This window comes from Gymnoscopelus braueri (genome assembly GCF_963280865.1).
Source record: "Gymnoscopelus braueri genome assembly, chromosome: 1".
Classification (NCBI taxonomy): domain Eukaryota; kingdom Metazoa; phylum Chordata; class Actinopteri; order Myctophiformes; family Myctophidae; genus Gymnoscopelus; species Gymnoscopelus braueri.
In genome coordinates, this window is record NC_137603.1 from 42,819,036 (window position 1) to 42,833,779 (window position 14,744).

Genomic DNA, 14,744 nt, shown 5'->3' on the forward strand with positions numbered 1-14,744 from the left:
CAGATCCTGGAGAGTACAGCAGAAGGCCATGTGGACAGAGGACCTCTGAAGGAGGCTTTGGAGCGAGCAGAGGAGCTCTGTCAACAGGTTAATTTAGTTTTATTTTTTCATTCAATTTCTTTAATTCACTCACTCATTTACAGTATTGACCAGGTGATATTCATAAAGTGTTAACTGTATTGACCAGGTAATGTTCATAAAGTGTTAACTATATGACCAGGTAATGTTCATAAAGTATTAACCCATTAAGACCTGGAACGCATCTGTGTCATTTTTTGTTTTGAGCTAAAAAAGCATTATTTTATTCACCTGTTTCCTAGGCTGTGTGTTTTCCACTTCCTGTCGATTTGATCCAATGAAATCCAATGAAACTGGTCAGATGACCAATGATATCCAATGAAATCTACAGGAAGTGGAAAACACACAGCCTAGGAAACGGGTGAATACTTTGGCTATTCAAAAATAGCAGATATACAAGCTCATAGCGCTACCCCGAAAAAAAATGAAAATGTGTGCAAATCTTATACCGTAATTTTCGCACTATAAGCCGCACCTGAATATAAGCCGCAGCAGCTAAATTGAATGATTTGTACATATATAAGCCGCACTGGACTATAAGCCGCGGGTGTAAAATCCATAGATTTAGGAGGTCCCCTAGTGGCCGTTAGCTGTAAAAATCCATAGATAAGCCGCACCGTTATATAAGCCGCAGGGTCGAAAAATGGGAAAAAAGTCGCGCCTTATAGTCCGAAATTTACGGGTATATATATATCACATTTTTAACTCAAATCTTTGCTTCTGGGGGTCCATGGAACAACATATTTTGAGATGGGGGTCCGCCACCAAATATAAATAATTTTGGGGGTCCTTGACATGAAAAAGTTTGAGCACCACTGATATAGAAACATACGTTTTTCAGAAAACTTTTGGAATTTAGAAGACATTAGTAGAATCGGCTTCAGGTCTTAATGGGTTAACTGTGTTGACCAGGTGATGTTCATAAAGTGTTAACTGTATTGACCAGATAATGTTCATAAAGTATTACGGCAACTGTGTTGACCAGGTGAATGAAGGCGTGAGAGAGAAGGAGAACTCTGACAGATTGGAGTGGATTCAGTCTCATGTTCAGTGTGAAGGAGTCACTGAGGTACAACAGTTAAATGCTAAATGGAACCACAGAATCTTATTACGTGGTTAATTATCCCTCAAATGTTTTATCAACAGATTAAGGCCTTTGCACAACAAGTATGGTCAGAAGAAATCAGTTATGAGCTCATATTTTGTCCATAGAAGCTAAGACACCAAATGTGACATAGTTTTTGACATTGTATACATACATAGACTATTGTATTGTCACTTAATTGTGTTCGTCTATAGATATATTGTACAATTTAGCTGTAAGAGCATTGTATTTTTGGCTCCAACACACACAAACATCAACTCACTTTAAAGTATGTCTCTTACTTGTGACCATTACTCAACTCAACCATCCTCTCTGTCTCAACAGAAAGTGATCTTTAACTCTCTGACCAACTGTCTGGGTCCCAGGAAGCTGCTGCATAGTGGGAAGGTGAGAACTAGGATGATGTGTTTGAGATGCATCCCTACTTGACAAACGGAACCAGATACAGACTGTACATTGTAAAAGCTAGTTTATAAAAAATATTTTCAAACTGGTCTACACTTGAGCCTCCATTTTTCCCTCAACACCAAATTTCTTCGCTGATAATAGCCCGATACAAGTTCATGATGTGTCGTGAGCTTGTACTGTAGTTCTGCTATTTCTGCAGAATGTTTGCCTATTATGATAAGCCCAGAATAGGGATGCTAGGGTTCATGTGGTGAAATAAGTGCTCTATATTCTGATGGAAATCATTGCAGAATATTGCTTGTATAGTAGCAAGTGTATCCTCATCTCTCCAGCTCTTTAGTAAACAGAATATTAATTGTAATCTAAGATACTGGTTAGTTGCAGCTGTAATATAATCGTGTTGTTTCTGTGTGCAGATGTACAAAGCAAAGAGCAACAAGGAGCTGTGGGCATTTCTCTTTAATGACTTCCTGCTGTTGACTCACGCTGCTAAACAGTTCAACTCCTCTGGACCAGATAAACTGTTCAGCTACAAAAACAACACACAACTGAAGATGTACAAACCGGTGAGACACAGACAGACAGACAGACAGACAGACAGACAGACACACACACACACGCGCACACACACACACACACACACACACACACACACACACACACACACACACACACACACACACACACACACACACACACACACACACACACACACACACACACACACACACACACACACACACACTCTACCTCACATCAAACAGACACACTGAGTTCAGTGAATGACCAAATTCTTCGCCAGTAACAACTTTGTCTTCGGTCTGTCTGTCTGTCAGCCTGTGTTTGTTAATGAGGTGTTGGTGAAGCTTCCAGATCCATCCAGTGATGATCCTGTGTTCCACATCTCTCATATCGACAGAGTTTATATTCTGAAGACTGACAACATCAATGAAAGGTACGCACACAATAACAACAATACCAGTCGCTGCCTGCCTCACAGTTCGTATATTTGTCCATTTACTTACTGCTGTTGGACCATTGTGTGTGTGTGTGTGCGTTCACAGGACAGCGTGGGTTCAGAAGATTAAAGCTGCATCTGAAGACTTCATCGAGACGGAAAAGAAGAAACGAGAGAAGGCTTATCAAGGTAGGTTTACACACACACACACACACACACACACACACACACACACACACACACACACACACACACACACACACACACACACACACACACACACACACACACACTCACACTCACACATTGGTGTCCTACAGGGTGATAAAGTGGAACTGACTACGTTGCTTTAGTGATAAGCTATTGTTTATAAAGAATAGTACCTTCCTATAAAGTACAATTTGTGTGTCTCTCAGTCTGTCAGACTACGCCCAAATAATGACAAACCTGACATCGCAGCACATCCAGGGTTAGGCTAAAGCTTTTCTAAGTAGCACATTACCGTAACTCCACCACTACAATAACACAGTTTTACAATTACTGACATTTAAATTGTATTTTTGGCGCAAGACAGCATCGTACTATGGCGTATAAATTGTCCGTAAGAGAGAAAAGATGTCTCTATGGGGCAATCGTGTCATTTTAAGAAGGAGGAAGTCCATTCTTTATGTTGCACCTAGGCTGGGTCATAACGATCTGCTGCAGTAATATACATTTCAAATGTTTTATGACTTCATTGTCCTTCTTATGTACGTTAAATTGTCCTTTTACAGTAGTGTGCTTAATTCTTCTCTGTGTGTGTGTGTGTGTGTGTGTGTGTGTGTGTGCACGCACGCATGTGCAGCTCGCTCTATGAAGGCCAGTGGAATTGGAAGACTTCTAGTCACTATCTTGGAGGCGACTGAACTCAAGGCTTGTAAACCAAACGGTGAGCTTAGGAAAATCTTCAAACTACTGTTTGATGTACATGTATTCTCTGACTGCTGCCCACCAAGATCAGTAAAATCTTAATTCAGTTCATGATGTCACATCCTGTCACACATAACATGGAATATAACACCTAATAAACATAACTTATATGTTACGTATACTGTAACATATGCACCTTGAAGTGATCACACATCAGTATCGCATAACACATAACATAACGTGTCATTTATAACTTCTAACATGGATCATATAACATATAGGATATCATCATGTAACATGGCTGTTAGTTTCTCCAGACCACAGTTCTTTTGATTGTTTCATTGTTATTAGTTTGCTACTTTCTGGGACTCATTTTAATTAGTAAATCAATATTTTAATCATTATTTTAACCAATCTGTATGAGTATGTTAATACAATAGAATTGCACATCTGCACTTGTTTGGACTCCCTACTCCCTACTCTTCGATTGAGAAATTGTGACCCTCGTGTCGAGACAGTGGTTCTGAAAGTGGGGTTCGGGGACCCCCAGGGGTCCTTGGGGGGGGGGTTCCAGCGCAAGTAGTTAATATAGCGTCACAATCATTTTAATCATTTTATCCATTTATATGTTGGCTATTTCAACATAGCAGATCTACAAGCTTGCAGCGTGTCACTTTGTGCCACGCTGCAAGCTTGTATATCTGCTATTTTTGAACATTTTTGAAAAATAGCTAAACCGTCTGGAAATGTTTTAATAATTTTTAATTCTTTAAAGATAAATCTTCTTGGTGGGGGCGGCACAGTGGCGCATTCGGTAGCGCTGTCGCCTCACAGCTAGAAGGTCCTGACTCCTGGGTTCGATTCCCCCCAGGGACGCTGTGGGCACTGGGGGCGTGTCTTCTCCTCCGCGTCATCAGCGCCCATACCCTAGGTGGGGTTGGCGAAAGGGCCTCTGTGTGGATTTTGCATGCTCTCCCAGTGTCTCCTAGGGTAGTTAATACCCTCACAAAAACATGTAGTAATCCTGGTCACTATACCGCCTCCCCCTGGCAGCCGGGGCGCCTGATGGAGGGGAAGGGAACTGGTTGGAATAACGCGTTCCTTCCACGCGCTACGTCCTACCGGGGAAACTCCCCCCTGTCAGGTGACAAGAAGGCCAGTTGGCTCTCATGCATTGAAGAAGGCATGAGCTCGGCCCTGGGCTCCCTAGGCTGGTGGGGGGAGTGTAGTGCCCAGGATCACTTAGAAAATTGGCACCAGGTGGGATTAAAAAAAAGAACAAAAGAAATATCTTCTCTTCTGGAAGGTTCCTGACATGAAATATTTTCAGATGGGGGGCCCGCAGCCAAATACATATCAATTTGGGGGTCCTTCACTTGAAAATGTTTGAGAACCACTGGAGTAGGACACCTACTGGTTGGCCATGTCAGTAAAGTTGTTTGACGCAGACAGCGCACCAGATAGGACACTAGATGTACCACAGTCTTTATTGTAGTTACCTCTCTCCGTCTGGAGAGGGAGACAACGGATGTAAAAAATTTCAGGTTGTAGCTTTAACACACAACTGAGTTATTTCATCACATGTTGTATGGTCACGTGTTGTGCATTCATCATGTGTTGTGTTGTGTGTAGGTAAGAGCAACCCGTACTGTGAGGTGACGATGGGAGCTCAGATCTTCACCTCCAGAACGCTCAATGACACCCTGAATCCCAAATGGAACTTCAACTGTCAGTTCCACATCAAGGACCTGTACCAGGACGTGCTCTGCATCACCATCTTCGAAAGAGACCAGTTCTCCCCTGACGGTCAGTTAACCCATTGACACCTGGAACGCATCTGTGTCACTTTAGATTTCTTTGGCTATTCAAAAATAGCAGATCTACAAGCTCATAGCGCGGCACCGAGTGCCGCGCTACGAGCTTATAGATCTGCTATTTTTGAAAAATCTTGAACATTCTTGAACATTTAAAAAAAAAAAAAAAGGATTTAGAAAACATTTTTAAGAATCACCTCAGGTCTTGCTGACAGGTGCCGCTCCAGCCTCGTAGGAATACATGCAGTGACAATTGTCACCCTCCCCTCCCGGCTTGTGTTCTTGCAGACGCTCGACAAAGCCGGATGCACCTCCACGGTGGATTCGATCCCACAACCTATGTGGTGGTTGGCAGGCACTTAACCACTGTGCCACCCGAGGGCCTTATACACACGCTCTTGACACATGATTTTTTTGTTATTATGTGGAGCACTTTTACTGTGTGAATCCTACGTGGTGAGAGTTCTGGAAGAGGTTCTATTCGTCTGTGTGCGTCTTGGGCTAATCTCACACACCACTGGACCAATTGGCACCAATTGTCTTGTGCACGTTGCTACTTGCTAGTAATTACATTCTTGAATATGTTTTACTTAGAACTTAGTGCTTTTATACTTCTGTATAATTCTGAAATTAGGGATCGACCTAAATGATTTTTTTTTCAGGGCTGATACCGATAATTATTGATCAAGGAGACCAATAATTATCGGTATAGTAAAAATTTAACTTTTCTGCTCCCATCACCACCCCAGCATCCACCTGTAGGCTCTGTTTCTATTCCCTTATGGGGGTCTATTTCATTCCCATTCCCTGTAAGATCTATTTGGCAAATCATTTATTATAATAATTCCTGCTTACAGGGAATGAAGGAAATGAGACAGAGCCGTGACGCCATATATATATATATATATATATATATATATATATATATATATATATATATATATATATATATATATGCTCAATATATTTAACCTCAATAAATATATTTATTCAATCCAAGAGTTGTCTGACTAAAATATGAATATCGCGACCGATAATCGGTGGTTGCAGTGGGCTGAAACTTGATGACCTGCGTCATAGACTGACTACATGACATCTGAGATCCTCGTGGAATACGTGGCTTGTGTTCTTTTTTCTTCTTCTATTTTTGAATACCATTACTGTAGGTTGACTATTGTTTTCTACATAACATTTTCAATAGAATAAATTTGTTTTTATCACCACCCTCTGAATACTCCCTTTCCCTCCATACATCATTCTCTTTTTATCTCCTCCCACTATCAGAGTTCCTGGGTCGTACAGAGGTTCCCGTGGCAACCATAAAGAAGGAGCTAGAGAACAAGGGAGCAGCGACGCGCCGTCTCCTCCTTCACGAGGTTCCAACAGGCGAGGTCTGGGTGCGCCTTGACCTGCAGCTCTTTAACAACAAATAACCAAAGACATACTATCTGCTCCTAATGCACACACATACTGTATGATGTCATCTGAACCCTCCAATAGGAGGTACAACTGTTTGCTTAAAGGGATGCTTGCTGTCCCCGAGTGCTGATCTAGGACCAGCCTTCACATAGGAAGGATCAGAGTCTGGCTTTGTAAAGTAGCTGGGGCCCCAGATGTGTCACAGGATCATTTCATTTCTGATGGCTCCATTTGTGATTAAATGAAAGAATATATGTATATCTCGGGTGAAAAATGTTTGTATTTTGGACGCAAGGCTGAAACATTTAATAACCCCCTTCGTAACTGTCCAAAGACTGTGTAAATTCTGTTTTGGGGTGTTTTTGCTAAGCAAGCAGTCAAAGGTTTAGATATAAATGTATATGTTAGATGTGATCCAGGTCCAGTCCACAACAGTATTTTCCATACTGTTCTGTGGTTCAACAAACAGGCTTCACTAGCAACAACAACTCTGTACTTTTTCTTCCTCATTCCATTTTCATCACACTTTGTTTAATTTGCCAATCCCACTGAAGCAACATTTGTTCTCCTTTTAACACCAACTGTGTGTGCAGTTTTCTCTGGTGTGTATTACATCCGGTCTCTGTAGCCCTGAGCACCACCAAGTGGTCTTTTTTTTATGAGAAGTGGTAAAAGGTGTTTAATTTATATTTAAATTCATGTTTTTTTGTTTTGTTTTGTTTTTTTGACTCCAACGGTTTGAGACGTCCTTCTGTGTCTCCTGTGGACTTGTCGTCATTGTTTTAACAGTATACTTGCCCATAAATCATTGGCTTATCCTACATATAAGGGTAATACAGTGTCATACACGATTATCTGAACTGAAAGGGGTCAAGGCTGCTAGTAATCTGTTGTGCCTGCTGTCTTTTCCCCAACACTACAACTCTTCAGTAGTAACACTCTTTGGTTTTGGGGTTTAGTAACTATCTAGTAACCTGTGTTTCAGGGTTTAATAACTAGTTACTTTTCTGTTTCAGGGTTTAGTATCTAATCTCTTCTGTTCCATGGTTTGGTCTCTAAATCTATTCTTTTTATATATTTAAATGTGTTTTTTGTGGACCATGTGTGAAGAAACGGTGGTCTGTTTTCTTGTACCTTATGGGGGGGGTTAACTTTGTCATTTATTTTGTTTTAATTTTATTTTTCTTGTGACCTGTATCGACTACTGTGCTGAGTTTAGGCTCAACCTAACCTGCTGAGTTTAGGCTCAATCTAATGCTGCCTGTTCATAGCTAGTCAGCATGAACGCTACCTAATGTGCTGAGTGTACTTTGATTTCTACATGGCACTCTATCAATCAGGGTTTCTTAAATCTAATTAAAAGTTATTAAAAGTGACCAGCTTCTGAAATTTGAGTATTCTATACTAAATAAAGTTATACGGCAATCTTTCACTTACATCATTTTCACTTTTTTCTTTTACACAACATTCATTATTTTGAGACCATGACTGATTTCTCATTCTCTGTCTGGATTGAACTGCAAATCCTGTATTCAACACAAAAACATTTGAATGTTTACTCTTCCACTTGCTATACCCTATGTTTACTAAATTACACAGTAAAATCCTTAGTGTTAATGGAACTAATGGAACTGTACAAGTAGAACCTTCCATTTGTACACTTAGGAGTTCAATTAACACTTAGGATTTTACTGTCGGTTTCCTACTGTCTCTCAGCGTTCCTACTGTCTGGCCCTCTTACACTCAGTTTTCCTATTACCCGTCTCTCCTACACTGTTAATCTCAGTTTTTCTAATGTCTGTCTCTCGTACACTATCTCTCTAAGCTTCCCTACTGTCTCTCTCCTGCACTGTTTCTCAGTTTTCCTACCTACTGTTTGTCTCTCCTACACTGTTAATCTCAGTTTTCCTAATGTCTGTCTCTCCTACACTATCTCTCTCCCCTACTCCCTACTGTCTCTCCTGCACTGTCTTTCATTTTTCCTACCTACTGTTTGTCTCTCCTACAGTGTCTTCCTCTCAGCTTTCCTACTGATAGAATAAGTGAAGAGGGAGTGAAAGAGAGATGGAACGTAGAGGGTGAGTCTACGAGGTTGAGTTCCAGTTGAGGCAGTCATGTGTATGATTCAATTAGCAGCATGAACACATGTCTTATATAACACACACATTATACAGACTCGGCTCCTCTCCTATCTGCAAAATAATACTCTATTCACTCGGAGATACAGAGAAGAGGGGAAGAGAGACTGACATGCTCATGGCTTTTGAATGAAAGCAGGATGAACAGGCTTCTCCATGAGGTCTCTCCCTCCCTCTCTACCTACATGTCTGTTAGCTAAGGACACCGTCTCCATATTCATTTATTCTTTTAGCCCTCTAGGTGTGTGTATGTCTGTCGTGAAGGTGTTTTTATGTGAATGAAAGAGAATGATAAATAGAAATATATTGGAGAGAGTGACAGGTTAAGTCACAGAAGAGAACAAGACAGTGAAAGAGAGAGTGGTAGAGACAGACAGAACAGAGAAAAAAGAAACGGTGACAGAAATAGAGATCCCTTGGGGCTTAACCCCCCCCCCCTCTCTGTCTCTTACACTCTCTGTCTTACACTCTCTCTCTTTCTCTCTCGCCAACCTGGAAAAGCTGAAAGGAAAAGTCCACTGGCGAAAATCATCCCTCTCTACTGCCAAGGACAAAGAAAAATAAAGAATTAACGTCAGAAGATCGACTGAACAATGTTATTTTTGCCAGAATGAAAGAGGTACATAAATGCTGTTTTTGTTGCACATTACTGTCATGAAGACAAACCGTGGAATTTAACTGAATGGAGTGAGGAAAGGAGAGGAGAGGGGAGACAAAGATCATCATGGAAATGTGAGTATGACCAGTGTTGTTTTTTGAATTGAGTGATGAAGACGATTATGCTGATGTGGAAAGTGAAATATGAAGTGTATACATACATGTGTTAAAATACAATGGCATACCTAACAATACGTTTTTTTAAGTGTTTAAACATAAAATAAATGGAGAAACACTGAAGCTACTGTATCATACACTTTCTTCCTTCCATACATTCTTTTTAGAAACCCTTTCTTTTCTTCTGTTTTCTCTAAATCATTGCTCTCTTTTGTTTTCTGTACCCTACACTTAGTTTATCTCTTTCTCCACTTCTCTCTCTCTTTCTCCATGCAGGTAACGTAAAGCCTGATTTATACTTAGTTGCGTGCTGATGTCAAATCCCATCAATATCAGATCTACAAGCTTGTTGATCGGCTAATTTTGATTCACAGCACGATGTGCAACTGAGTGTAAAACAGGCATAGTGTCACCCTGCATTAGACTCTCACTCTCATTCTCTATACCAGGATTCTCAACCTTTTTAATTTCATGGACCCCCTGTTTGATATTTATTAGACCACAGACCCCCATTTTATATGATTTTTAATCTCTGGGACAGCAATCAAAATCCTCAGAGTTAATTTAACTCTGTGATTTCGGTCCATTTGGTTCCTAAACATCAATTATTTAGCTGAAGACCCCCTGGAACGCTCTCAAGGACCCCTGGTGGTCATCAAAGCCCGCATTGAAAATTTGTGCTCTAGGTCGGGACTGTTGGCCTAGTGGTCCGGGCACCTAGGCTCTCGTGTAGCCTGACAGTGCATTGGGGGTTCGAGTCCCGTTCCCGACGATCTTTACTGCACGTCTCTCCCCATCTCTCTCTTTCTGTTTCCTGTCCGTCCTGGTTGTGTGTACACAGACACACACAACCTGGACATATCACACTTTAATGTGATGTATGGTCTGACATTTGCAAATATATCAGGATATATCATCATGAACTCTCCACCTACAGAAAACCCAAATATGGACGTGAAGGTGGTTTCACAGGAAATGGCATCGCTTAGCAACATGCTGGCAGCTTACACCTTTATTGCAGGTCAGTCCTCCTGTGTGTGTGTGTGTGTGTGTGTGTGTGTGTGTGTGTGTGTGTGTGTGTGTGTGTGTGTGTGTGTGTGTGCCAGCGTGCAGGTTGGGGTGAGGAGAATGTACTATACAGAGACCACCCAACCAAGGAGTTGAAAATTATTCCACCAGAAATGAATCAACATGGCCATGAATTGTCAGCCATCCCTGCGAGACATGCCATAATTTTGACAACATGAGGACATGAATACCTGATCTTGGGGGTTGTTGGTGGTTGTAAAGCTAGGAGCCTGTAAGTGCACACAGTACTCAAACAATACTGCTAGAGCCAGAGGTTGAATGAACACATTGTACTCGAATGGATGTGCATCCATAAATAGGAAGATAGGATTAGGACTCACACATTTAATTGAATGGCCCAAACCCGCAGTGTTATTCCACCACAGTTAACATTTTGACTTTTCAAGTCACCATACAATTACATTCGTGAGTCTTATCTTCCTGGTTATTATGTGTGTTGTTTTTCTATCCGTACCTTAAAAGGCTTTTGTTGCGCGCATGTTTTCTGTGCACACTTTAATGGATGTGACCAGTGCATTCACTCTGTCTGTCTGTCTGTCTGTCTGTCTGTCTGTCTGTCTGTCTGTCTGTCTGTCTGTCTGTCTGTCTGTCTGTCTGTCTCTATCTCTCTCTCTCTCTCTCTCTCTCTCTCTCTCTCAGATCATCCAGAGAGGGCAGCATTGGTGTTTCTAGGTGGGGTGTGTGTCGGCCTTCTTGTCACCCTCTGTGCCATTGTCTTCCAAATACACTGTCGCGCTGACTTCCATCATGGAAACCATCACCATGGTGATTATGGCAACCATCACTATGTTGACAGGCACTATAGTCGTCAACGTCAATCATGTCTCCGCCATGAAACTGGTAAAAGAAACCAGGATGACACAACAGTTGCAGTAGCCACTGGAGAGCACAGCGAATCAGAAGGCTGGGATGATATGACATCACAGCTGACTGCACAACGACAGAGGCTTTTTGAGAGAAATCTGCAACACGCCGAAGGTAAAACACATGCACACACGCGCACACACACACACACACACACACACACACACACACACACACACACACACACACACACACACACACACACACACACACACACACACACACACACACGCACACACACACACACCTGGCCCACTATATGTGCATCTGTTCATGCATATTTGTTTAACTTTCATTTAGTAGGTGCTCAGATGGCAAGCAAGGTTGTAAGGAATTAATTGTCATAATGACTAGATTGGGAGAAAAAAGGTGATACAAATAATTGGCTACTCTAAATCAAATTAAAAAATAACAACATAATGTCTGTGTCTGTGTGTAAGTATAATTATAGTTTTTAAAATATTTTTTTAGTTTGACATTTTAGATTTCAATTTTAGTTTAGTTATGTTACACTTTTTTACATTTAGTTTTACAGTTTTTATGGTTTTCATTTTTTTCTAGAAATGACTAATGTTTTAGTTCAGTAATTGAGGTTTTATCAAATGTCAGTTTTTTGTTTTTACCATAAGCATTTCTCAGGTAGGATTAAATAAAATAAAATAATACAAATGTATTATTTTGCAAACATTAGTGGATTTCTCCTCTGAAAGGGGGTTATGCTCTTTCCAGCAGCCTATAACAGTTATGGACTTCCACAACTTAGCACATAACACATGTGAGGGCGTAACATGAATCCCCACATGTTCCTCATAACTAATAACAACTAGACTAATATGATAATTAAAAATACAAACAGAACCGTTCATGTGTTAACCTCCAGTTAGATAGTCCATGATTGGCTGAGAACCAGGTATACTTAATGAACCGGAGGCGTGTCCACATAAAAACATAATTTTAACACTTTCTGTACACTTTTTTGAAAAAAATCTTCCTCCTAGTATAACCATAATACCTGATGATTATGTTTTAGGGGGGGGGGATCACTGAAAATCACGGCACCCCGTCTTTAAATGATTGTTTTTCACAGTGCTTTGATAGCATAATGATGGTTGGTTTTTGTTTACCTACTGTACAGTCTTTAGTAGACTTAGCTTAGCTAACCCTCCCCACCACCTTAAAGGCATGCTCCACAGTTTTTTCTTATCTCCATGCCTTTATCAGTAGGATTAATGAGCAATACTGTATATGCATACATTATCTAATTTCACTTCACAAATAGCTTTCATGTTTGCTGTTTTGTTTTTATGATTACTGTGTGTGTGTGTGTGTGTGTGTGTGTGTGTGTGTGTGTGCGTGTGCGTGTGTAGAGCTGGAGCGCACCCAGCGACTGGAAGAGAGGGAGAGGATTCTCCGTGAGATCTGGATGAACGGACAATCAGATATCAGTACTGTTACACGCAACCTGAACACATACTACTGATGAATGATACAGCACATAACATATGTGAGGGCATAACACCTGAACCCCCACAACATGTTCCCCCATAACTATAACAACTTGACTAAATGATAATTAAACAACAAACAGAGCCAAATGCGCCTCTCGGCGTGAGGTCTCTCCCAGCCACTACTATCCAGAGACTCTACATTATCGTGCATTCATCAAGATTTGTATAAATAAACCCATTTCTAAGACTACTTGTTCCATGTGTTAACCTAGACAGTTGCAGTCTGTGTACTATCCATTATGTTAAGTAGTGTGTGTACAATACATCTGAAAAGGATTGCTCTGTGTTCTGACCCACATGTAAATTATATTGTCACAATGTTTGTGTATGTAATGTAAAATCATTGGTTTGTCATATAATTAATGTAATAGCTTACAGTATATTTTAGAATTGCCAATTTAGACAAATTTTTTATGTGGTCATTGATAACATGTATAGATCTAGGCTACTGTATATTGACATATAGTTTTATAATGATCAGATTCATTGTGTGTGATTTTTCTGCATCCACAATAAAACACTATGTCTGAACTTTGTTGTGAACTTGTGACCAGGTGATAATCTGTGGACAATGATGACTGTGATCCTGACCCATCCAGACCTCAGGCTCAGAGGGGTCAGGGGTAAAACTTCTTGAGGCTTGATAACTCTTGGATCAGATTGTATGGTGTGGAATAGTGTGCCACCTAGTTGTCAGAGGTATGAATAGCCTACACGTTTCTGATGCTGTTTACACTGGAAGCTGTGTGGTCTCTGTTAAGAAACTGCAATTGAGGTTTCTGTTGACGATTTTGCTCAACATCTTGAAATCTCAGATTTCAGCCCAACTGCAAAACAACATGGATGATGATGATGATTCATCTTGTTATTAACATTATTCTCTGGTCCGTAGGGGGCACTATAGGCTACAAATGCACTAATATGACCAAACATTTTCAACTTTATCATTGTGATTTTTGTATCATAAATAATAATAATAATAATAATAATAAACTTTATTTGTATAGCACCTTTCATGACATGAAATGCAGCTCAAAGTGCTTTACAGAGCAAGGATACAATTACAGTTAGAACCAATTTAACAATAAAGCAAACAAAAATAAAATTAAATAAAATAAAAGCAGTAAAATGCAGTAAAATGCAGTGGCCCTCGCCACTACACAACTACAACACAAATGGATATAACTTAAATGTAGTGGCCACTGTCCTCTACAACACAGCTAAAGAAATATCCACACTTCACACAATTGCCAATATTACATGTGTACCTTGTGTACCTTAGTAATATATCTTCACACAATTGTCAATATTACACCTTAGTAATATATTTTCACTTAGTAATATTACACCTTAGTAATATATTTTCACCATGTTTACCACGTGTGGACTAGCCCAGGGGATCTGCTAACTTATCACATCCAAACCACACACCGTACACCCCTGAGAATGATATCGGGGTTATACAAGATATATAGAATAAACATAGACAAAAGGATCTGCCCTGGAGGGTCCACAACGTGTCGACGTGCTAAAAATAAAATAAAATAAAATAAAAGCAGTAAAAAGCAGTAAAATGCAGTAAAATGCAGTGGCCCTCGCCACAACACAACTACAACACACACAATTGCCAATATTACATGTGTACCTTGTGTACCTTAGTAATATATCTTCACACAATTG

At 40.3% G+C, this 14,744-nt stretch overlaps 2 protein-coding genes across 3 annotated transcripts in view; both read left to right on the plus strand.

The window, feature by feature from the left end:
- Window positions 1-8,127, plus strand: part of itsn2b (intersectin 2b) — a 44,490-nt gene extending 36,363 nt beyond the window's left edge. For both annotated transcript variants that reach the window (XM_080428740.1, XM_080428741.1), the window contains exons 32-40: window positions 4-87; window positions 1,064-1,147; window positions 1,508-1,570; window positions 2,008-2,157; window positions 2,428-2,546; window positions 2,656-2,738; window positions 3,394-3,477; window positions 5,091-5,264; window positions 6,557-8,127. In XM_080428740.1, coding sequence (XP_080284866.1) covers window positions 4-87; window positions 1,064-1,147; window positions 1,508-1,570; window positions 2,008-2,157; window positions 2,428-2,546; window positions 2,656-2,738; window positions 3,394-3,477; window positions 5,091-5,264; window positions 6,557-6,705 — 990 coding nt within the window. In that variant the 3' untranslated portion in view covers window positions 6,706-8,127. The remainder of the gene's footprint in view (window positions 1-3; window positions 88-1,063; window positions 1,148-1,507; window positions 1,571-2,007; window positions 2,158-2,427; window positions 2,547-2,655; window positions 2,739-3,393; window positions 3,478-5,090; window positions 5,265-6,556) is intronic.
- A 1,298-nt stretch (window positions 8,128-9,425) lies between these two features.
- eva1ab (eva-1 homolog A, regulator of programmed cell death b) lies at window positions 9,426-13,461 on the plus strand. The gene is made up of 4 exons (XM_080433210.1): window positions 9,426-9,448; window positions 10,541-10,624; window positions 11,332-11,670; window positions 12,924-13,461. The coding sequence occupies exons 2-4, from the start codon at window positions 10,552-10,554 to the stop codon at window positions 13,034-13,036; spliced, it is 525 nt and encodes a 174-aa protein (XP_080289336.1). The 5' UTR covers window positions 9,426-9,448; window positions 10,541-10,551; the 3' UTR covers window positions 13,037-13,461.
- Window positions 13,462-14,744: the final 1,283 nt, after the last annotated feature.